The sequence below is a fragment of the Hemitrygon akajei genome, chromosome 6 (genome assembly GCF_048418815.1).
Source record: "Hemitrygon akajei chromosome 6, sHemAka1.3, whole genome shotgun sequence".
Lineage (NCBI taxonomy): Eukaryota > Metazoa > Chordata > Chondrichthyes > Myliobatiformes > Dasyatidae > Hemitrygon > Hemitrygon akajei.
Genome location: NC_133129.1, coordinates 44696266 through 44722275, shown reverse-complemented (window position 1 = coordinate 44722275; position 26010 = coordinate 44696266). Strand labels below are relative to the sequence as shown.

The 26010-nt window shown below is 38.6% G+C and overlaps 1 protein-coding gene across 8 annotated transcripts in view; it reads right to left on the bottom strand.

Annotated features, from left to right (window-relative positions):
- The window catches only part of LOC140729023 (ceramide transfer protein), a 129474-nt gene that overhangs the window by 22942 nt on the left and 80522 nt on the right, over positions 1-26010 (bottom strand). For 4 of the 8 annotated variants that reach the window (XM_073048285.1, XM_073048279.1, XM_073048280.1 and 1 more), the window contains 8 exons: positions 23202-23237; positions 18582-18720; positions 12699-12779; positions 7741-7898; positions 6808-6900; positions 5911-5997; positions 4922-5014; positions 3568-3642 (listed from right to left, as the gene is read on the bottom strand). In XM_073048285.1, coding sequence (XP_072904386.1) covers positions 3568-3642; positions 4922-5014; positions 5911-5997; positions 6808-6900; positions 7741-7898; positions 12699-12779; positions 18582-18720; positions 23202-23237 — 762 coding nt within the window. The remainder of the gene's footprint in view (positions 1-3567; positions 3643-4921; positions 5015-5910; positions 5998-6807; positions 6901-7740; positions 7899-12698; positions 12780-18581; positions 18721-23201; positions 23238-26010) is intronic. The other 4 variants (XM_073048281.1, XM_073048286.1, XM_073048282.1 and 1 more) reach the window with 3 other exon arrangements.

Genomic DNA, 26010 nt, shown 5'->3' with positions numbered 1-26010 from the left:
GATTTATAATACGAGCAATTTCCCTGCGCTGAAATCAATTCTAGAATGTGTATATCTGTAGCAGATCTGCTGATATTTTATAATTATGATTTCTAAATTTGAAGATGAAAAGTATAATAATAGGTTACAACAATACAAACATGACAAGACATTTGGTGCTGCATTTGCATATTACATAAAACAAGTTGTACTTTTGGAGAAGAACTTTTATGTGTACCATTTTGATATATGCAACATATCCCATTTATGGCAGTTTTATCCAAGATTACCAAAGACAAGCTGTCAACGAGTAAGAACAAGATTTATAATGCAATTGTATTACAAACTGAAATCAACTAGAAAAAATGCAGACACCAACAAACTGTCTGAGGAAACACGGAGCTTTACAAAAACAAACATTCTAGTGGAGTGTTAGTAGTGACGTTTTAAGATGAGAACTGCTAAGAAAAGTCTTAACTGTTCTTAATTATCTAACGCAATAGTGCTTACTCTTTACTTGATCTTTTGAAATGCATCATTTCTACAACCAATAATCTGCACTATAAATGTGCACTGACATTAAACTCAAGATCCTGTTAACTGATATGCTTTGGGCATATCATTAAATCTTTAACTGAAAATTAAATGTATTTAGAATAAGCGACAGACATTTTACATGTAAAGATTAACAAAAGGAAAGAATGCTACCAAACCTTAAGAAATTGGAATTTATCAGTTTGAACTGATCCTAAAAAAAAAACTACATTTTCTACTAGGAAGCTGCAATGCTGCTGCTAAAAAGTGACAGAAGTGAGGGGTGGTGTTGAGAGAAAGGAAATGATGAATTGTCTCCCTGCAGTGGTGTCATTAGTGGAGGATTAAAATTTCCAAGATTGTGCATGACTGTCCTATTCGCAGATACACTAAGGCAGAGTGAAGCAGGAAGAATTGAGCAAATTGTCAGGAAGCTATTTTGTTAGCAATTGCATTATTTGCGAAGTCAAAAATAATGGACTACTTATTTGCTGAGGCTGCTGAGCATTATATATCTAAGTCAAGATATAATTGAATAAAAATGAAATGGAAAGTTTCATGGTTGCATAGTAGCATACAGCTTGTGGAAAAAATTAAAGCTATACATGTTATTTAACTCCTGAACTGTTAGAATGATTAAAAAAATGGAAATTTTTACACTGGTTTGAAGCATATTGAACTTGAACATCTTTAAAATATTAACTATAACTGATGAGAAAGTTCAAGTTGCTGTAAATAAAAACAAAATGCTGGAAAAACTCAGCAGGTCAGGCAGCATCCTGTAGCTTACCATTCTGGATCAGACTCAGATGTACTACAATGTTAATATAAAAATGAGCAGACTTGTTATCTACTTATAGCATGAACAAGTTTTCAGGCAGGAGTGCATCGAGTAAGATAGGAGAAAGCATATAGTTAAATTTATTTTAAGAGTGCACAGTATTTGATACTTCTCAACATATCCTTGAGACATCTGAAGTGATAAGTGTTGTAAATGTATAAACTATAGGGCAATCCTACTGGTGATAACTTGCTTAGCTGTAAATGGTTCCTCTTCATAATAGCAAACATTTGCATGAAGCAGAGGAAACAACCCTCCCTCACTGTCAACACAAATTTGACTTGGGATTGAAGTTTGCAACACTGATTTCACAGGAATCTTAACATGCTCACAATGGTGTACAACATACTTGAGCACATTATCAACTAAATTTTAATGGGGTGGGTAGGGAAGGCACAAGTGGATTTGAAAGCAAGATTGATGCACCACTCAAGGAGGGAGTGAACATAGTGCAGATAGCAGACCTTTGAAGAACATTAAATTTACAGGGTGGATAACTGAATGCAGAGTTTGCAGCCAGCACTTGAGCCTCTGGAATTTTCTCTTCATAAAATACAGTAAAATTAATACGCAAGTAGTTAAAGGCAATGCAAGTTCAAATTCCATTGAACCTTGAACACCAATGCTCTTCAGTGAAAGCATTCGTCTTCCTTGGCCTTGAGTGAATGCTTAAGAATCAATAGATAAAGCTAATTATATATGGTTAAAACTGATGACTTATAAAAACACTTTTATAAAAATAAGTTTAATTTGCTGAGATCCTTAAACTGTTAATGGAGATGATTCATTTAAGCCACTATTCCAAAAACGGTCAACTGCATTCACCTCTACTTACTCTTCCCACATCCTACCCAATAATCTATTTCGCCACTTTAGGCAAACTGCCAGCAATTAAATCTACAGTGTACAGTTCTTAGAGGATGTACACCAAATTGAGGCCTACAGGGATTTTTCTTAAAATTACATTGAACACCGTAGGATGAAGTTGCAGATCATTGGCATTGTGTCACATTAGACATGGCAGGGTAAACAAATTCATTTTCATCCTCAAATAAAAAAAAAACAAAATTGGACTCTTACACTATTCAACACTGCTGTCTAAAATAGTTATTTGTTGATGGGAGGTAAACAGCACTGGCAATGCCAGCATTTATTGTTCATTCCTCAAGTACAGAGGCAGTTAAGTTAACCATATTAGTGTATGCCTAATCATATACTGGTCAGTCAAGGTAGTGTTGGACAAATAGAGCCTGTTTCCATGCTGTATGACTATTCCTTTACCTGAAGGACAAGTTATAAAAATCTCATTTCTGTACTTTTAAATATAGATTCTACATTTATTCAATTACTTAAATTAAAAAATTCTGAAGTTCCTTGATGGGACTTAAACACGATGACCAGAATTACACAACAGTATCAAAAGTAGTTGTCGCATGAATATAAAAGGGAGTCGGGGTACAGAAGAGGAATGACGGAGGAATTGAGCTGGAAATACAAATTAATTTCAATGTTATAATATGAGGTGTCTACAAATCTTGAAAAAGTATGGCCTGCCCCAGAGTTGGAGAGCAATTAATTTTAAACTAATGAATATCAGATGACAAAAGGCATAAGAACATTAAGATCAGCTGAATTTCCCTCTCCCGCATGAAGCTGAAGCAAATTGCCAACTGCACAAAAAACGTAAACCTGCTAAGTGAACCTAGATGCAATTGTTACACTTCCAACATTATAGATCAGCAATCATGCATAAATGAGTACAAAACATCAGAACATGTATATTAGTAATGGCAGGTTTCAGGTAATGGCATGCTGTTATGCATTATTGTAGCAGTGATGCTTGGATTAACCTATTCCATAGGAGATACATCTTAACAGCGCACAATTTTATGACACATTTCATTTTGTTCTTTTGCTTTAGGGATAATTACTTTCCAAAAGTTTTGATTTTCAACTGTACAAAATTTGACATACTATTATGATTTCTTTACTGGGATTATCTTTACTACAGCAGTTGCAGTTTAAAGTTTTTAAAGAGTTAAATATTTCTACAAAAAAATCTATATTGCAGTGGACACACAAAATTAGCCATGGGAATAAGTTATTATCAACAAACATCACCATCAACCACTATTAGGAGTGGAAGGAAACCCAGGTGAAGTAGTTAAGAGAATTGAACTGCAGAGAAGGACCACTCCGAGTTCATACAGTACCTGGGTGCTGAATCTGTGATCATCTGAGGCACTGACTAGATCAATGGAAGACATGGAGGAAGAGCGACTAAAGGGCTACCACAGAGACAGATAAAGAAAAACCCAGTTCAGAACAGAGGCACAATAAGGTAGTCAAACATTAACCTTCACCACAAAAAAAGTGCATAAAGTGCCAATAAGCTTTAAAGAAATAAGAACAGCCATAATGATGTCATGCAACTAAACAGTGTATTCCACAGCGTAGAGCCTGAAGAAAATGCAATAATTAGGTGTGTGCTTATGATCAATTTGTTTTGTTGGACTGTCACCATTAGTGCCCAGATTCTCAAAAATTGTCAAGTATAACTGTTATACAGGTCACTAACCACCGTTTCTGAACAGAATTCTTGATACTGAAATCAATTGTTTAAGTAATCCAGTATTATCCACAAAAACCTTTTTTTAAAAAAAAGATACACATTTAAGAAACTGATTATTTATTATTTGCAGATAAATGCAGTAGAAATACAAGGATAAAGTTCTCTATTTTCAAACTAAATAGTTTGTCAATTGTAAAGTTAAGCGTCACTTATATGTGGTGCTGGCCCAAAGTAGCTTCATATACCATAGATGGCTATGGGCAAGCCTTGTAATTTCTAAGGTAGAGACATGTTCGGCACAACTTTGTGGGCCAAAGGGCCTGTATTGTGCTGTAGGTTTTCTATGTTTCTATGCAGCAGTCACATATGAATCACTTTTTAATCCAGTACCTAAACACCAATTCAAATGTTTTTGCCTGTTTGTAAAAATGGCTCATGAAAACTAATCACAGATAAAAAAAAGATTTTATTGCCTACAGTAAAAACCATGGTTAACGCTGGTGGCATTTTAAACACCAGAAGGTAATCAAGCAGTTGACAAAACAAAATTAGGCCTTATTTTTAACATATCCATTGAACAAAAAATGTTCTTGATTAGAATGAATGCCTAATTTATTTCTATTGTGAGATTACTGAATTCTATTTCTCATCAACACCACTGGAAAGTATTTCAGGCTTTCCATTAGATCTTACTTTTTTAAAAGTCAATGAATTTTTTTAAGTGTCTCATTCTCCCCTTCCCATGCTGATATTTCACAGTCAAGGGGAGAACAATGCTGCTTGAGTGAAGGTAGCAACTAATCAACACTATCACAAGCAGAACTTCAGTGCTGTCACAGTGACATCACAAGTGGCATCTCCAATTTGAGCCTTTGACAAAACAGTATAAACAATTAGCAAACTTTTATAAAACAGAATAAATTACAGTGGCATCGAGATATACTCCGCTATGCCTCTGAATTCCTGTCTAACAATGGAAAAAATGTTCAAAATACCTGTTTGGCAAATCTGTGAGTACCAACTGTTGAGAAGGAATCACCAAAAGGCACAGCAGCTGACCAATGAATTCTTGACTTCTCTGTATGGGACTAAAAAATAAAATGATTACAACACTCGGTTAAAATCGACTAATACACAGACAACTGTTTCTGTTCAGGAAAATAAAGCTACAGGAGACATGGCTATTCTGCCCCTTGTACCTTCTGTACTATTTAACTGATCTTCCACTTCAGTGGTGCTTTCTACGTCAACTCCATATCACCCTGCTCCCTTAACATTTAAAGTTCTATTTCTCTCTTTCTTGAAAATCATTAATGACTGAACCTCCATAGCCTTGTTGGGTAAAGAATTCCAAAGATTCACCACTCTCTGGTTAAAGAAATTGCCCAGAATATCCAAAAACCAATCCCTTATTTTAAAACGTTTCCAGATTTTTCTGCCAGGAGTGACATCATAGCTGCACCTCCTGTCAAAACTAAGAATTTTGTTTCAGTGAGATCATCTCTCATTCTTTTACACTCAAGGGTTCTGACCTAAAATCCCAATTTATTTCTAATCCACTTTGTCTGTTAAACATCCTTTAATCCAAACAAAAAAAAATTACCTCCCAGATGATATGCATAATAATTTTGTCAATAACTTAGAGCCATACTTTTGAAGCTTAAATTCACTTAACATAATTAAGTGCGAGCCAGTTAAGTGTTTATGTTACAACATCAAAAATTCATTAACACACACAAAATGCTGGTGGAATACAGCAGGCCAGACAGTATCTATAGGGAGAAGCACTATTGACGTTTCGGGCCGAGACCCTTCGTCAGGACTAACTGAAAGGAAAGATACTAAGAGATTTGAAAGTAGGAGGGGGAGGAGGAAATGCAAAACGATAGGAGAAGACCGGAGGGGATGGGGTGAAGCTGAGAGCCGGAAAGGTGATTGGCAAATGGGATACATTGTAAAAAGTTATTTACAAGGTAAACAATACCTGCTCTTCAATTTTATCTTGTCTGTCAAGTGCAGCTTCAACAGCATCAAAGAATTCCTCTTCATTTATCAAACTGTTTGGACCTTCCTAAGGATTGCACAAAACAAAATGAACTCTAAAATATCTTGCAAATATATAACTATATGCAGAAGACTTTCCTTCACAATGACCCAGAACTTGAGGTTGAAGTTTGCAATTACTGTTCTCCAAAACTAAATGCAATGTTTGAAGTTTATACAAACACTGTTATAGAAATTCACAAGTTTCCCATTAGACAGTATTGTGTTTATACAAATTCTGCCATGGCAGTCTTTGGTTTGGTAACTAGTACAGAATCAGAGTACTATACTCTCTTTAAAACACCTCATTCAATGGTATTAAGCTAGGTCTAAAAAGTGAATTCAGATACTATTACTGCTGAACCTCTAACCTTGGAAAAATCATAACTTCTTGTGTAGAATCTGAATTATCCTGGGAATTATTTCACAATGTTATGAATTTCACAGCAAGACGATTTCTGAATAGCCTCTGGCACTGCAGCACATATCCCAATTTTCATTTTGCTTGCTGCAAGAACGTGATTGTGAAATTATTTCTAATAATCATTGTCTATAATTCAATGTTGGTATTAAATGGGAGAAGGTTAGCATTTGTTTAAATAAGGAACATAACTTTGCTGCAAAGTTTGTGTTTACCGAGCTAAAGTCATTCTAAAAAAAATCAAAAAGGTTTTAAACTAAGCACCCAAAATTCAAAGAAATTTATTTTAGGCAAAACTACTGTATCAGTAACAAGAATTGCAATTTTGAAAATTTCCTTGCTCTCCAACCCAAAAGATGAACATTGTAGGACAAGCAAAAATGATTTTTTAGAGAAATTGAATGCAATGAGTCTTACCTCATAATCAGGTCCACCAAAGTGACATTTTTTCTTAAGTTCTGACATTGCATTCTTGTAAGCATCTTCTACTTTTCGTCTCTTTTCAATCTCCTATATGTTTAAGATCAAATGTTGCACATTATTCCATCCCACACATGAGGTTATGGGGAAGAAAAACTATTGTGGCCTACAATGGTCATTTCACTTCTGCTACCTGGGTCTAACTATTAATTTTAAAATTTAAAATACAAAATCCTGAAATTGTATCTATAAACAAGTAATCAGTTAAGTTTTTCTTCGTTAAGTGAATTCCCCTAGGCCAGGATTAACGGAGATGACAGTGCAGATAAGTCAAATTTAGTCATGCTATCCTCTCACTATCCTTTGGCAGTTACGTGCATTTCTGTAATTTATCCACCTGCCATGTTTCAATAATGGTCATCACCAGTTATCTCTAGCAAGTATTTCCAATTTTATTCTCAAGATCTTTTGCATTTTTATATAGAACTTTGAGGAATAATGCAACAGCTCTTTTTGTTTAAAAAAGTTTCTCTAATTGCTGAGATCATTAGAGATCTCTAATAGACATCAACCAACCTAGTTTCCCCTCCCTAGCTTTACCCAAACTTCTATCATTTGATTTATCTCATCAGATCATGGCCCCAATCCAATTTGGATGCCAATATATGAAATGAAATTCTCCTTTTCTCTTTAATATTTCAAATAAAATGAAGCTCCTTGCTACATCTTCCAAGTTCATATCAAAACAGACCATCCTCTCCAACCTCCACCACCACTCAATTCTACAGAAGAACCTTGGCTTGTTTTCTGAAGATAACTCAAACTACATTACCATGGAAAATGTCTATTAGCACCTCCGTTATAATGGTGTTAAGCAAGCATGTGTGGAAATTTCAGTTTTATAACAATACAATGGATTCACAGTATTACCTTATCAATTCTTTTCTGCCAGCTGTCTTCTCGTTTTACCATTAGTTCAATACAATGAGAAAGAGTAGCCAGTATTCCAGCTGTAGTAGCTTTAAAAGTGATAGCTTCACCTTTAAAATCTATTCCATTGATCCCTTTGGGTGTCACACATGGAAACACTACAAAAAAGAATTATTCATAGGTGATAAGTTGTGATTAAACTTTCTAACCATAGATTAACTCTAAGGTGACATGTACGAGTTTTTTTCCCCCCCAGAAATAAAGAAATACCAAAAACTGAACTCATCAACTTGAAAGTTGCCATGCTGCCAGTATGCATTGCTGGACAAATGTGCATAAATCCAATCCCTTGGTATCTTCTGCAAAAGCTTCCTACCACTGACAAGAGGCTCTCTGGTCTACAGTTACCAGGATTACCTCTAGTTTCTTTCTTGAACAAGGACACAACATTTGTTGCTCTCCAGTCCTCTTGGGACTTGCTTGTTGCTAGTGAGGACCCAAAGATCTCTGAAATCCTTGGCAATCTCCTCAATGGCTCCTTTGAAAATTTTTGGATATGCACCATCTGGCCCTGAGGACTTAACCACCTTAGTGATTTTCAGAAAACCTAGCACTACCACCTCAATCACAAAATAACCCAGCACATTAGCTTGCCCCATCCTTCCCTTACTGTTCTCCAGATCTTTCTCAGAAGTACAGACGCAAAGTACTAATTTAGTACCTTAGCCACTTGCTCTGTTTCCAAGCACAAATTCTCTTTGTCCTTGAATGGACCTAACCTCTCCTTAGATATCCTCTTTCTTAGGCTGGACATTTAAGAGTATCAGGGAGGTGAAGCTTGTGCAGGGAAAATTATGACTGAGAAGGTGCTTAGGAAGCTTAATGGTCTGAAGGTGGATAAATCTCCTGGACCTGATGGAATGTACCCTTGGGTTTCGAAGGAAGTAGCTGGAGAGAATGCGGAGGCGTTAACGATGATCTTTCAAGAATCGATATATTTTGGCATTGTACCAGATGACTGGAAAACTGCAAATGTTTTTCCGCTATTTAAGGAGGGTAAGGGGCAACAGAAAGAAAACTACAAGCCTGTTAGCCTGACATCAGTAGTTGGGAAGTTATTGGAATCGATTGTTAGGGATGAGATTACAGAGAACGAGATGATTGAAGGGTGGCAAATGATATTCTTCTGTTCAAGAAGTGGAGTAGGGATAACTCAGTGAAGCATATTTCAGTGGTAGGAAAATTATTGGAGAAGATTTTTTGACACAGGATTTATGAGCATTTTGAGAAGCATAGTCTAGATTAGGGAGAATCAGCTTTGTGATGGGCAGGTCATGCTTCCTGAGACTCATTGAATTCTTTGAAGATGTGACAAAATACATTGAAGGTAGAGCAGTGGATTCAGAATTTGTGTGTGGGCTGAAATGCCTGCATTGTGCTGTAATGATTTAGGTTGTATCGTACAGGACAAATTTAGATTTCCAAATGTTATTGCTCTTACTACATGAACTTAGGGCAAGGAATTTTCAGTAATTCCCATATCTGAAAAAAAATCATCTGATTTGCTATATGTGCAACAATGTATATTTATAATTAAATACATTTCTCCATGCACAATACATATTCTTAGTAGATAGCCGTTTTAGATGGATGCTCATCGCTACAAATCATATGCAATGGCCTCAATGAATTAGGTTTAACAATTTTCAGTGAACAAGCTGATGCACCTGGCTCATCCTGAGGTCAGATGATGTGGGTCCAAAAGCCTAAATAACCTTCAACTTAATAATAAGCAAATGAGAGCTCATTAAAACAAGATGTGGAGAGAAACTTGGCCAGCAACTTTGATAGCTTCTGTATATTATAACACTGCATATTGATAATAAGCTAGATTTTTAAAAAACATGAGCTATTACCTTAAAATCTATTGAGTTTCACTGGTGAAATTTTACAACTATACTACTGGCCAGGAGTTTTGTTTTAAACTTTTAAAAAATAACACAATGAAGTGTCTCAGGACACTTTACACAAGACGATATGATAAGACCATAAGACATAGGAGCAGAATTAGGCTATCTGGGCCATTGAGTCTGCTCCGCCATTCAATCATGGCTGATCCTTTTCTCTATCTCCTCCTCAACCCCATTTCCCAGACTTCTCCCTATAACCTTTGATGCCATGTCCAATCAAGCACCTATCAATCTCTGCCTTCAATACACCCAATGACCTGGCCTTCACAGCTGCATGTGGCAACAAGTTCCACAAATTCACCACCCTTTGGCTATAGAAATTTCTCCTCATCTGTTTTGAAAGAGCAAACCTCTATACTGAGGTTATACAAAAGCTGGATGAACTCAGCAGGTCGGCCTGAAACGCTGACTGCTCATTTCAACAGGTGCTGCCTGACCGAGTTCATCCAGCTTTTGTATGTGTTGATTTGACCACAGCATCTGCAGTGTACTTTGTGTATACTGAGGTTATGCCCTCTTGTTCCATCATGGGAGAGATCCTTTCCACATCCACTCTGTTTAGGCCTTTCAACATTCGAAAGGTTTCATGAGATACCCCTCATCCTTCTGAATTCCAGCGCGTGCAGACCCAGAGCCATCGAATGCTCCTCGTATGATAACCCTTTCATTCCTGGAATCATCCTTGTGAAGCTTGTCAGAAACCCTCTCCAATGCCAGCACGTATTTTTTTTTTAAGATAAGGGGCCCAAAACTGTTCACAATATTCAAGGTGAGGGCTCACCAGTGCCTTATAATCCTCAGCATCACAGCCTTGCTCTTGTATTCTAGATCTCTTGAAATGAATGCTCACATGGCATTTACCTTCCTCATCACTGACTCTACCTGCAAGTTAACCTTCAGGGTATTCTGCACAAGGACTCCCAAGTCCCTCTGCATCTCAGATTCCTGGATTTTCTCAGTTTAGAAAATCGTCTGCACATTTATTTCTGCTACCAAAATGCATGACCATGCATTTTCCAACATTGTATTTCATTTGCCACTTTCTTGCCCATACTGCTTATCTGTCTAGGTCCTTCCTATCTTTGTATTATCTACAAACTTGGCAACAAAGCCATCTATTCCATCATCTAAATCATTTATATACAGTATAAAAAGAAATGTTACCCAACACCAACCCCTGTGGAACACCACTAGTCACTGGCAGCCAACCAGAAAAGGATCCTTTTATTCCCACTTGCTGCCTCCTACCAATCAGCCAATGCTCTGATACGAATGTGATGCAACTCTGAGGGGCCGAAGGGTACAAAGTCGCCCCGCCTCCTTTTTGAGAATCACAAGATCGCTATTAATTCGGGTCTGGGACCCAGGAAATGAGAGAGAGACATCCAGAATACACAAGGTTTGGAATGTGTCCTGACATCCGCAAAATGGAACCACTGATAACGGCCATTGTCTCTTGGAGACGGAATTGTGTATTGAGTACTGTACTATTCATTGAAGCCCTCAGGGGACAACCAGAGTGGGCTGGTTGAGGGATTGCATCATCCCAACCTGATTGAAATCTGAGACCCCGTGAGTAAGGATAAAAGAGGGTCTGGGGAACGACCCCTTGAGACGCACCAGGAGAAACGCTAGAGATCCCGTGACAGCATTTAATAGCGACAGCCGGTGGGGGCTCGTGTGAGTCCTCCCTTGCCAGGGTAGCGGGCTCATCACGGAAGAACAGCTTAGCTAAAGCAGAGGCCACAAGTGAAAGGCCACGACAACGAGACTCCTGACAGATCGAAATCATAAAAGGAAAATTGGCAAGTTTTTCTCCCAAATCTCTCTCTCTCTCCAACCATTGCAACCCAGCGGTCCCCAAAGGCTGCAGCCTGCATGAACTGAGTGAACTTTATATTTCCATCGGACAATACATTATCCCCTAGACAACGATAGAGCTTATTTCCTATTGATTATTATTATACCCGCACTTTTAGATTTAGTATTGACGACATATATTATCTGTATATTTGCATTGATATTATGTTTGTGTATTTTTACTAATAAATACTGTTAAAAATTGTATCATCAGGCTTCAACGGACCTCTCTATCGTTGCTGGTAAGTGACCCAGTTACGGGGTTTGTAACAGCTCTAACCATGCTAGTAATTTTCCTGTAATACCATGGTCTCTTAACTTGATAAGATTCCTCATGTGTAGCACCTTGTCAAAGACCTTCTGAAAGTCCAAATATACAACATCTACTGCATCCCCTTTATCGATCCTACTTGTAATCTCCTCAAAGAATTCCAACAGGTTTGGCAGGCAGGATTTTCCCTGAAGGAAACCATATTGACTTTGTACTATCCTGTCCTGTGCCACCAAGTACTCCATCACCTCATCTTTAACAACTGACTAACATCTTCCCAACATGGAGGTCAGGCTAATTGATCTATAATTTCCTTTCTGTTGCCTTCCTCCTTTCTTAAAGAATGGAGTAACATCTGCAATTTTCCAGCCCTCTGGCACCATGCCAGAGTCCAATGATTTTTGAAAGATCATTTCTAATGCCACCACAATCTCTAATGCTACTTCTTTCAGAACCCTAAGGTGCAGTTCTTCTGGTCTGGAGGAATTAACTAATTGAAAATATAGCCAAAATGTGATTAAGGATTTAAAAGGCTCTATTAGGCAGGAAGGCAGCATCATCTAAGAAATAAATATGCATCAAAATAGCAAAGACTATTATATAGGATGAGACTTGAATTGATTACATCTTTCCTTGTACCTGGATTAAGCAGTAAATGATACACAATACATATTCATGTGGTGGTATGAAAAAAAACTATTCCAGATTGAAATAGTCTGGTTTAACAAACTTACATGAAAATTGATCAATGCAAAGGAAGAAAAAATTCTAATTAAAATAACTCAGAACATCAGTTACAGAGAAAAATGAAGATCAAAGTATGTAACTGTTAAAATATAAATTTTAAAGATACATACATTTCTCTTTGCTGCCATTATTGTGTATAAAATCACCATCTGATCGCGTGGTTGGAAAGGCATCTTCATCGTCTTCCACTACTGCAACAGTAAAATTAATATTTTTTAATAGATTATTCTTAACTCGTGAAGCAAACCGACTCAGTCAGCTTCAAAACCAGTTTAAGCCATATCTGCTCCAAGTCCAGGAACATATACTGTTTCCATGTATTCCAATAACACTGGGCTATTTAACAGTGTTAACAGTTTTATGAATGGTGCCGAGGAGAAGCTACAATTGTTGCAGTTGGATTTCTTCGAATATACAACTGGTACCAATGCAGTTACAATAAGAGACAGAGCAGAACTACCAGGAACATGGAAGAACAGTTCAGTACAATCCCAAGGTCTTTAATTTTGTAAAATTATCTCTCCCTATAAATTAGACAGTTATTGTATCAGTCACTCTCTGTGAAAAGTAATAAATAGAACCAGCATTTTAGATCTGTATTTAAAATTCTCCCTCCCCTCTGTAGAAAAAGATCTTGTAGCAAAATTCATAAAAAAATTTAAAATCTATTAACTAACTTTGATAGCTTTTGACTGATTATTCTTAATGACTCTTAAATGGAAGTCCGACCTTTTGCTCCTGGGCAATTTGCTAGGTCCAGGGAATGCAAGGTATAGCCATTAAGATCACAACATAAAACACTCCAAGGAGATTTTCTAAAAGCATAATCAAGTAAAATAAACAGTTAAAAATAAGAAATGCTAAAATGGCACCTACAAGAGTTAGCAATTAATAGAGGTTAAGAGGTGGGGAGGACAGACACAAACTCAGCAATGGAAAAATAATCTACAATTAGATTGATACACTCAATTGCCATTATTTATTTAAAGATATGACACAGGATAGAGCCTTCTGGCCTAACGAGCCACGCTGCCCAGCGACCCTCCTATTTAACCCAAGCCTAATCACAGAGTAATTTACAATGACTAATCCACTTACTAGCTGGCAAATCTGTGGAAAGTGGGAGGCAACCAAAGCACTGAGGAAACATACACAGTTCATGGGGAGAATGTACAATATAGAATGGAGACAGGTGGAAAGGCAGAAGTGAGAGGCAGTGGCAGTGAGAGGAAAGTGAAGGTTGTATAGGCTAGTTATGTGAAGCACAAGCTTGGATTTGGACAAAAAGGTGCAAAATCTAATTTGCAAATGGGCTAAGTTGAAACAATGACAAGGTGACATACAAATAAGTTTTGATGCATGTTGGAATGTGAGCAGGAGTAAATTGGAGAGACTCAAGTTTTTGGGAAGCAAGCCAAGAACAATAGTGTAGTCAGGGGACAAGGTTGGGGGGTGGGGGGGGAGGCAAGCATGTACATTTGGCAATGATAGGAATATACAGGAACTAGGCCTGACAAATGTTAACAAAATGGAAGCACAGTATCTTTGTGACGGAATCTGGCATTTGAAACTGAAAGATTTTGGTATTTAATCCAAGGTTCTTTTAGAAGTCAGGAAAGAGGCACAAAACTCATTGCTTCACAATTATTTTAATCAGAATCAAGTTTAATGTCACTGCCTTATGTTGTCAAATTTGTTGTTTTGCGGCAGCAGTCCATTGCAATATATAAAAACGGAAACTATAAATTACAATAAGTACATATAAAAAATAAATTAAATAAGGAGTGCAAAGAGAGGGAATAAAATACTGAGATAGTGATCACAGTTACATTGTTCATTCAGCAATCTGACGGTGGAGGGAAGAAACTGTTCCTGAATTACTGAGTGTCTTTTCAGGCTCGTCGATCTCCTCCTCGATGGTAGTAATGAGAAGAGTACATGACCTAGGTGATGGGGTTCTTTAAAAATGGATGCCACCTTTTTAAGGCATCACCTTTTGAAGATGCCCCCGATGCCCCATGGGGAAGCTACTGCCCATGACAAGAGATGGCTGAGTTTACAACTTTTTTCAGTTTCTTCCGATCTCGTGCAGTGGCCCCTCCGTACAAGTTGTTGACGCACCCACTCGGAAGGCTCTCTACAGTACACCTGCAGGAAATGTGACAAACCCATTCTCAAACTCCAAGTGAAATATAGCCTCTGTCGTGCCTTCTTTGTAATTACAACACAGGATTGAGTCTCAGATGTTGACATCCAACATGAGTCTCTTCACTTCTGACCCTCTATGAGGACTGGTGTGTATTCCCTCGACTTCCCCTTCCTGAAGTTCTCAAACAATTCATTGGTCTTACTGACATTTAATGCCATGTCTTGTAGTCTCCCATGAGGAAGTCAAGGACCCAGTTGCAGAGGGAGGTAGAGGCCCTGGATTTAGAGCTTGTTGATTAGAACCAAGGGTATGATTGTGTTGAGCGGTGAATTGTAATCAATAAGCAACAGCCTGATGCAGGTAATACTATTGTCCAGGTGATCCAAGGCAGAATGTAGAAATAGTAACATTGCATACGCTGTAGACCTATCATGGTGATAGGCAAATTGCAGCAGATCCAGGTCCCTACTTAGGCAGGAGCTGATTCTGGCCATGACCAACCTCTCAAAGCATTTAATCACAGTACATGCGAGTACCACTGGGCAATAGTCATTAAAGCAGCTCACCCTGCTCTTCTTGGGCACTGGTATGATTGTCACCCTTTTGAAGCAAGTGGGAACCTCCAACTACAGCAGTGAGATTGAAGGTGTCTTTGAATACTACCGCTAGTTGAATAGCATGGTTTTCAGACCCTACCAGGTACACCATCAGGTTCTGATGCCTTACAAAAGTTCACCCTCAGGAAAGATATTCTGACATTGGCCTCTGAGACAGATGCTGCAGGGATTCACACAGATGTAGGTTTATTCTCCTTTTCAAGGCATATGTAAAAGGCATCGTGCTGATCTGTGAGTGAAGCATCACAGCCATTCATGATGTTAGGTTTCACTCTGTAGGACATAATGGCCTGCAAACCCTGCTTGAGTTGATGTACATCCAATTTGGTCTCTAACCTCAATTGGAATTGTTTTCTCACTCTTAATAGGATATAGCTGGACGTTGCATAGTTTTGGATCACTGGATTTGAATGCCACAGATCTAGCCCTCAGCAGACAATGAACTTCCTGGTTCATCCATGGCTTTTGGTTTGGATATGTCCAGTATGTCCTTGAAGGCACACACTCACCCATGAGTTTTGATGAAGTTAGTGACAACTATAGAGTATTCATTCAGATCTGAAATTGAATCTCTGAGTATTGTCTAGTCTACCAACTCAAAGAAGTCCTGCAAGCATTCTTCAGTTTCCCTTGACCATTCCTTCTTGATCCTCACTACTGGTGTTGCTATCTATAACTATAACACAATACACACAACTAACTATACACAAGGAGTAGAAGTACAGCTAGGTGATCAGAGTTTCCACAGTGTGGGAATAAGATAGCATGGTAAATGTACTTGATGGTGGTCAATTGTGTTGGTCCCTTTGATTCCACAGGTGATACGCTGGTGATAGTTGTTCAAAAACTTCAAGCTGGCCTGGTTGAAATCTCCCACAAAGATGGTGGGGGGGGGGGGGCACCAGGGTGCACAGTTTTGCAGCATCTACTTTTTGAAGAAGAGAGAAGCTACAGGTGGTGTCTCATATAAAACAGTTACTTTTATACTACCAAGATACGAAAAATTCCTTTCAAATTTGTAGCTAATAGACAACCGGGTGACCCATTGGGGCACCCTTTGAGAGAAAGGTAGTGCAGTCTGATGTGATGTGCTTTGGAAATTAAAGAAGAAAAACTCAACTTATTAAAGAAGAGAGATGCGTAGCAAGACAAATATAGCTCCTCCTCATTTAACGAAGGACACTTTTGATGACAACATTTCTGGTTGATCTGCCACCCTTCAAGAATACTCTAACATTTTCATTTCTTTTTCCCCGACTTAAAGCCACATACAGCTGACCATGCTGGAATACCAGTTTCTCCAAATAAATCAACACATTCTCCATAGTTTGGCCTTGCGCCTTACGTATGGTCATAGCAAAGCATGACTGAATCAGGAACTGGCTCTGCTGAGGAGGGACATCTTCCCCTTCTGATAAATTGAGAGTAATTCTTAGGATCATGATCATTTGTTCTTTCTCTCCGATCCTGGACTCGTGCGGCCCTGGCCTGATCCAATTCTTGTTCTCTCCTCCTTTTGTGCTTATTGTTGTCATTTTGGAGATGTGCATGCCTCCCCTCCTCTGTCTCTTCTTCTCTCACCTTTTTTGTCCTGACTCTTTGATCCTGGAGTCGTGCAGCCCTGGCCTTATCCAATTCTTGTTCTCTCCCTCTCCTTGCCACTTCTCGACAACATTTGGTGTCATCTGTTGACCATAATGTCCCCCTTCTCTTTCCATGTGGCATAATTATGCTGCCCATATTTTTTTTTACCCTAATGCTTGATAGAAGATACGAAGCAGTAACACCAAAGCCTCCAGGATGCTGATTATTCTTGATGATGTGGTTGGCGCTCTCCTAAATGGACGTGATAGCCCTGCCCTTTTGCTGCGGTTGGTGTCGCTGCTGTGAGCATTGTGAGGCGCTGCTGAAACTGGCCATGCGTATGTGTCATGGTGTTGCGTCACAGCTTCCATGAAAGGTAGAATCGACTCTGTGAGCATTGTGAGGTGCTGCTGAGACTGGCCGTGTGTATGCGTCGTGGTGTCGCGTCATGGCTTCCATGAAAGGTGGCATCAGCTCGGGTTGTGGAAAGCAGGGCCTGTTGACTGATGAGTGAGAAATTTTATACGAATATATGACCCTGAACTTTGCATGCATTCTGTAGGTTAGTGTATTTTAAGTCGACTTAGTCAAAAAAACAATGCCGCTGTAATGCACCATTTGGGCTAACTGGAGGTCATAACTGCAGTAAAATTTAACCAGTATGAAAACACATTCACTTAATGAAGAGCAAAGAAGCTTCCAGAATTATACTTTGTATAGCCACTAGAGGCATATTAAACTGTTAGATACATAGAGGTTACTTAAAATATGAGTAGATAATTAACTGTTAAACTGCAAAGAAAATGGACAATTAAACAGCAAGATCCAACAAAACCTTATTAAATAGAGAAGTGATACAACTAGCTAGCTTCACAGCAGATTTTTCTGGTGGAACTCATAATTTGACAAGACAATACTGGACCTCATCAAAATGAGCAAATAGAAATTCAACACAAAAACAGTGAAGCAGTGAGGAAAGTGACAAAGGAATGGAACAAGGCACAGCTGTTTCAAACTGATGCCAAGGCCTTGCCTTTAGGACGAAGTCACTGAGGAAAACTTACAGATGAGATTTGGACCAGAATAAATGGACATTCCTTTAGAACAGATAAGGATGAATTTGTTAGCCAGAGGGTGGTGAATTTATGGAATTCATTGCCACTGAAGCTAAAGACTGAGCCATTGGGTGTACTTACAACAGGGGTTGAGAGGTTCATGAATAGTAATAGTGTCAAAGGTTACAAGGAGAAGACAGAAGAATGAGGTTGAGGGGGAATAATAAATCAACTATGACCAAATGGCAAAACTGACTCGATGGGCCAAATGGCCTAATGTACTCCCCTGGCTTATGGACTTCTGGAGATCATGAAACTAAGATGCATCCTTTTGGGATTTCCTGTTGCATCGGTGGCTTGAAGTTCTAGCATTTCATGATTGCCAAAAAAAAATCTGGAGCCCGAAACAGTAGGAAGAGGCAATAAATTAAACACACTGCTCTAGTCTACTTCCACCTGAAGAACAAATACTTTGAATGAGTATCCCTATTAACAGCAAATAAGACTTTTGAACCCACAATTAGATTTTAAAATTAAAACGTTTGTCAATAAAATGATTTCAAACTCAGAATGAAAATATGAATGCACCTTTATCTCTCTGGAGTTCATCTTTAGATACAGCATCTGCACAAGCATCAAAGTACTTCTGTAGTGTGTCAACCTGTCGGCAGAGGATATCACGGAAGGTTTCCATTTCAGCAAGCTTTTCACGCAGGCTATGGCCTTTCTGAAATTCAAAGCACAAAGAAAGCTTTAACTTCTACAAAAAAATGCTGTTAATTAAATTTGGTAAGATACTTTTCAGTAAGTGGCAAACCATGCCATTTAATTAGATAAACCTTTTGTGACAAACACTGCAAATGAGCACATTTAATGGGCATTGTAACATCAGCTGTATGAATTTGTTTCGAGACTTGGGCTTTTAATTAAAAATTTGAAAGCAGCCACTAATTTCAAATCACATGTTAAGCTGAAACAAGATAAAAAAAAATTCTTGGAAGATTAATTTAGCCAATGGTAACTCTATAAAATAGAAATATTATAGGCTTGTTAAACAAAATTCAGAACCTGTGAGTGTATATTTCAAATCTAATTTTCTCCATTCCCATTATTATTAAAACTGCAAATATGTTACCCCGTATCTACATGGATGAGTTTACCTAGGAAAGTTGAGGGGTATGATGCAGAATGATCATTTCTATTCTACTGCTCAAAGTTATCACCTTCAAATAGTTCAGTTCAACTTTAGCAATGAAACTAAGCCTGAGATGGAAGATTTTCTTTCAACAACTGGGACGTGTAATTATAAATAAATAAAAAAGATAAAGTTCATTTCTGCTCTTGATTACAGATGCACTATAGACAGAGATGGCACTTATGGAATTCTCTCCAATACCAGTTTAATGCTAAAATGGCACTGATTATGGAAAACTCTTGTTTGCAGCTCCAATAGGAATAATCAAATATTCCCTTTTATGACTACTACAGCTGAAACCCACAATCACAGCTTTAGGTACTTCAGTAAGCAACATTGTTTTAAGATGTTTAAAAAAAATTCTCAAAATCTACGGACCCTGGACTTCAGACTCAGGTGCAGTTCCCTTTAAGAAAATGGAAGCGCGGAACCTTAGCCAATCGTTAAATACATTTGAAATGCAGAGGCTTTAGACCACTCCCCCCACCACCCCACCAATTCCCAACCAGCCTGCCAGCGACTGTACAGTCTCTGGGAAATACAGTGCAAGATTGCAGTGCCAGAGGGACATCAGGGACTGCTGCATACTTTGCTTCTCAGAAGCTTGGCTGCCCCTGTCATTTTGGATGCAGCGCTGCAGCTCAATGGCTTCACCATTCTCTGTAAAGAGAGGGCAGCTCAGTCTATTAAAAGCAGAGGGGGTGAAGTATGTTTTATAATTAACTCATCATGGTGTACAGACGTGGCAGTTCTGCCTCAGTCCTGCTCACCCGAAATGGAACTTTCCCAGTTGTACTCACGTCTGCTGTGATGAAGTGCCTTGACAGTTTGATCATGGCTAGAATCAACTATCTAAGCAAGGACCTGAACCCAACGTAATTTGCCTATTGCCACAATAGGTTTACAGTGGACACAATCTCACCAGCTCTCTACTTGGCCTTGGATACCTGAACAAATGGAATACTAATGTCAGGCTGCTGTTTACTACTTCCACCTCAGTGTTCAACACAATCATACACTCATTTCTAATCAACAAGCTTTTAAGCCTGTGCCTCTGTACATCCCTCTGCAACTGGATCCTTTACTTCCTCACCAGGAGACCACATCGGAAATAACATTTCCTACTTCTTGACAGTCAACACTGGCACACAAAGGATGCATGCTTAGCAAACACTCACGAATGCATGGCTAGGCTCAGCTCAAATGCAGTCTTTCAGCTGCCGATGACACAACTATTATTGCCAGAATTTCAAATGGCGACAAGGAAGCATACAGGAGTGAGATAGATCAGCTGGTTCACTGGTGTCGCAACAACAACCTTGCACTCAACGTCAGTAAGACCAAGGAATTGATTGTCGACTTCAAGGGGAAGTTGAGGAAACACACACCAGTTCTCATGGAGTGATCAGCAGTGGAAAAGGTGAGCAACTTGAAGTTCCTGGGTGTCAACATCTCTGAAGATCTATCCTGGGTCCAACATACTGATGCAATTACAAAGAAGGCCTGACAGCAGGTATACTTCATCAGGAGTTTGAGGAAACTTAGTAGTCAAAGACACATACACAAATTTCTACAGATGGGCTGCGAAGATCATTCTAACTGGTTGCATCACCATCTGGTATGGAGGGTGCAGAAAATTGTAAACTCAGCCAGCTCCATCATAAGTACTAGGCTCCCCAGCACTGAAGACATCTTCAAAAGGCGATGCCTCAAAAAGGCGGCATCCGTCATTAAGGACCCCCATCACCCAGAATATGCACTCTTCTCATTACTACCATCAAGGTGGTGGTACCTGAAGACACACTCAATGTTTCAGGAACAACTTCCTGCACTCCACCATCAGATTTCTGAATGGACATTGATTCATGAACACCACCTCACTTCTCTAGCCCCCTCTTTTTGCACTAACTCAATTAATTTAATTTTTATACAGGTATATACTTTCTGTAATCTACAGTTTTTTTGTTGTGTATTGCAATACACTGCTGCTGCAGAACAACAAATTTCATGACATACGCCAGTGGTATTAAACCCGATTCAGATTCTAATTCTAAACTGAAGCAGACAGCAATAACCATACAGGAAACACATTCTGTACTGGCAAATATGGCTGCCGCAACATAACATACAGTTCAAAACCAGCTCAATCTCCAATAGTGCTCCTTATAGATTTACTGGGCACAGGTGCTTCTTTGGGGTTGAGGGAACTTTTTTTTGAAAAAAAGTAGAATGTCGTCTCACTTTTTATGGTGAATTTGTTACTCTGGGTTTGCAATTATTATATAGGGAAGATAATTCAAATTGCTAATATTTGTAAGAGGAGGTATATGGATTTAGAAATACTTATTATGAAGAACCTAACTGCTGAAGTCTCAGAATGATCTGCCAAATATTGCAATGCAGTTCAAAAGGACCATGTAGATTTTGACCGGGTGTTCTTGATGGGTAACTGAGTATTGTGCCGCGGCAGGGGAAAGTAAGGTTTTCTTACTGTATAATTTTTTTGCTAAATAAATATTTTGAGATGGGAAATGATTAATCTCCAATTCTTTGTGGGTCTTCAAAAGTTGTCATGCATTACAATGAACATATGCACCACCAAGGAGCAAATACTACCAAGTTTCAAGTAGGACACAAACATGTTCACTAGACATATTGCACAATATCCCAGCATTTCATTCATCGTATTCAAAGTCAAACAAGACACCTTTTATTGCTTAATCAGAAGGCTGAAATGCAACCACAATATGCTCACTTGTCTTCAAAAAAGTTATAGAGCATTTGTCATAAAATGATTGCAATATATCTTGGTAGTGAAAAGCAAGATTGCTGCACTTGTCAAAAACAAGAAGAAACCTGTAGATTCAGGAAATCAAAGCAACACACAAAATGCTGTAGGGACTCAGCAGGCCAAGCAGTGTCTATGGAAAAAAGTACAGTTGATGCTTCGGGGTGTCCTGCCAAAGGGTCTCTGCCTGGAACTTCTACTGTACTTTTGTTCCATAGATACTGCCTGGCCTGCTGAGTTCCTCCAGCATTTTGTCTGTGTTGCTCCACTTGCTGCAGGTCTGAAATAAAAACAGAAGATGCAGGAAACACTCAGCAGGTCAGGTAGCGTCTGTGGATAGGGAAGTAGAACAAATGCTTCAAGTCTTTGACTTTTCAACAGTGTTAGTAAATGTTTAAACACAAGCACATTTTGAGTTGGAGAGACAGTAGTTGAAGGAAAACAATCAAGAATGTCTATGTTAAGGTGAAGCCCAAGCAAAAATAGATCTCAGACTCACATCGGCTGGAAGAGAATGAAGTCTGATTAGTAGTAGTTAATCTTTCTGGAGATAGCATAAAGAGAAGAAAATGCTAGACCAATTTAATACAACAGTTTCTGTAAACCTGAAAAAGGAAATGCCGGAAAACCCCAGATGATCAGACAGCATCTGTGGAGACAGAAAAGCTCAGTAACTGTAACAAGTTGATAGTACAGCATCATGATCAAAGATTCAAAAGCAAAAAAAAAGCTGGAAATCTGAAACAAAAATTTTTTTTAGCAAATGCGCTGTGGTCTGTTGAGTGATTCTGGCTTGTTCTGTTTTTACATTTTGATACAGGTCAGTCACATTGGTCCCTTTTACTGAATTTTTACATTGCCAAGACCAAGAGAAAATTCAATTTCCTCAAATAATAATAGGCTCTGGATCAGATTTATGGGCATGACTTGTGTAGGTGAACCTTTTGACTTGTCGTCATTCAAGTTATAGTTTTCATTACCTGAATCTTTCAAAGATAGCTGTATTTTGCCCCCCAGCCCAGAGATTTGCACTACTCATCAAAATGGATTGCTTTATGAATTGATCCAAAATAACCGATTAAAGCCCAATTATATAGTAATTTTGTAATTGATCAAAGATATATTGTACAAGGTACATCTTAAATCTCAGTGTTGAAAGTTAGGTTGTAGATTATAGACAGCCAATGGTGCATGTTGCTTATGTGCAAATTTTAATCTTTCCTACCTGAAGGTTGAGATCTTGGACTGGCCCAATGGAAGTCTGTGGTAACAAATGAAGGACTGTATAGTTTTTCATCTATAACCATTCGTTTACACAAGTAACTAGTGTCTCTTGGAACTGAACAGAGTCGGCATTTTTGTGCTGATGGTGGTTATGCAAAAGTACACTACAAAGGAATTATTTGACCCACACTTGGAACGTAGGGCATCTGTAAAATACTTCTGTAGTGTCTATTTTCAGGAAATCTAGGAGTTAGCCCAAAGTGGTTAATCGGAAACAGCACAAAAACCTGAGTAAATTTTTCAGGAACAAGATGTCACTGGGTCACTGAGTACACTTAATTCCTCCCCCCCCCCCCCCTTGTTTTTTATATCAAAAAAGATCATTTACAAGGATAATTCAGTTATGCTTCTAGAAACTTTCACATATGTATGCTGGAATGGAAAAGCCAGACCTTTCTCTACCTTTCTATTTGTTTGGATTCATCTTGCTTTTTTTAAAAAAAAAATTGAGGTTTAACTTGGTAGTAGCACAAATGCTGAAAACACAGCAACAGCCTTCTTTATACCCTGCCTGAACAATTTTTCTGAGGGTAATTTTGCATCACCAGCCAAGGCTGATTTCATTCTCAGAATACCTATCTTCCACCCTCTTTCTATACAAATGTCATTGACACTTTTGTACAATGTAACACCTTCCATGGATTGGAATCAGTAACCTGGAAAGCTCTCATATATAAAAGTTATTGCAAATTAAAGCATTGAACAGTGAACTCCACTACTGACATGAATTCTGAGTGACACACAATTAATTGTTTTTTTAATTTATAGATACAGCACAGAACAGGCTATTCTGGCCCAATGAGCGACACTGCTCAGCTACCCAATTATTTAACACTAGCCTAATTACAGGACAATTTACAATGACCAGTTAACCTATCTACCAGTTTGTCTTTGGATTGTGGGAGGAAGCTGGAGCACCCAAAGGAAATCCACATGGTCACAAGAGAACATACAAATGCTTTATAGACTGCACTGGAATTGAGCTCAGAACCCTGTGCCCTGTGCTAACAGTGTCGCGCTAACTGCTATGCTACCACGGCAACAGAATGACATCCTGCTTCCACATGCCAAACAAGTCCAGTGACAACACTTTAGCTAAATAAACGAAGTCATGACCTGGAACTTGACCCCTTATGGAATGGCCCATACAAGCCTGTCCAATTTAGCAGCATTTGCCAATGGCCTTTAAACCTTTCCAAACAATGTACCCGACACACAAAGTTCCTCTTAAATGTTTACTCTCTCACCTTAAACATTTGCCTCAAGTTCTTGATTCCCCAATCCTTTGGGGCGGGGGGGGGGGGGGGGGGGGAACCACATGCGTTCATCCTACCAATACCCCATGCGAATTTATACACCTCTATAAAATAATTTCTCGATCTCCTACAATCTTAGAATAAGTTCCTAATTTATTCAACTTTTCCCTACAACTCAGATCCTCAAGCCTTGAAAATATCCTTGTAATAAACTGGAAAGAGTACAGAAAAGATTTACATCTTTCCAAAAGCTGCGTGATCAAAATTGAACACAGTATCTTGTACAGCCTTCTTCACCACCCTGTCAACTTATGACTCAATTTTCAATACATATGTACAGTACAGTCCCAAAGTCTTGAGCATCCTAGATTTTTAAAAAATTTGGTTTCCAGGTAGTATGGTCTCCACAGAGCCCTGATCTCAACATCATTAAAGCTATCTGGCTGTGTCACTTGCTTCTGTCTCTCCAGGTAATCCCAAAGTCTGCAGAAGTACTGTGGCAAGTTCTCCAAGATGCCTGGAACAACCTACCAGTCGATTTTCTTATAAAACTGCACAGCAGTGTAACAAAGAGTTTTAAAGGCAAAGAGTGGTCACACCAAATATTGAGTTCATTTAGTGTTTTTTTTTTAAAAAACTGTTTACTGCTCTTTATAGCATTTTTGATACTTAGAAAATATAATTATTTTTGAAAGCATCCTCACTTTACTGAATTTTTAAAAATATATAAATGTGCACTAACTTTTGCACAGTGCTGTACTTGTACTCCAAGGTCTGTTTTGTAACACTCTCTATGGCCCTGCCATGCACTGCGAAAGTCTTACTTGAATTTGACTCCTTAAAATGCAACGTTTCGCACTTATCCCAATAAAACTGCATTTGCCATTCCTCAGCTCACTTACTTAACTGATCAAGATTCCCCTGTAATTTTTGATAATCTTTTTTTATTGTCCTATATACCATCTATTTTAGTGTTATTTGTAAACTTACTAACCATTACATTCCTACACAAATTATTGATATAGTGTGCAAACAATGGGCCCAGTACCAAGCACTGAGGCACACCATTTTGGGCCTCCAATTCAAGAAACAACATCCCAATATCACCCTCTGCTTTCTAGCATCAAGCCAACTGTGTGTCCAATTAGCCAGCTCTTCCTGGATTACATGCAATCTAACCTTCCCGAACAGTCTACCATGCGGAATCTCCAAAACCTGACTGAAGTTCCAATGAACAACCTCTGCTGCTCAGCCCTTGTCAACTTTCTTGGTCACATCAAAAAATAATCAAGTTTATGAGATGCCCTCCCACTCAAAGCCATGCTGACTATCTCTTATCAATCAGAGATTCCAGATGCTTGTATAGCTTATTTTTCAGAATTCTCACCAGTATCTTAACTACCAGAGACATCAGCTTTGCTGATCTATAGCACCCAAGATTTTTTTCGCTGCCCTTTGTAAACAAAGGCACAATACTTGCTTCCCTCCAGTCCT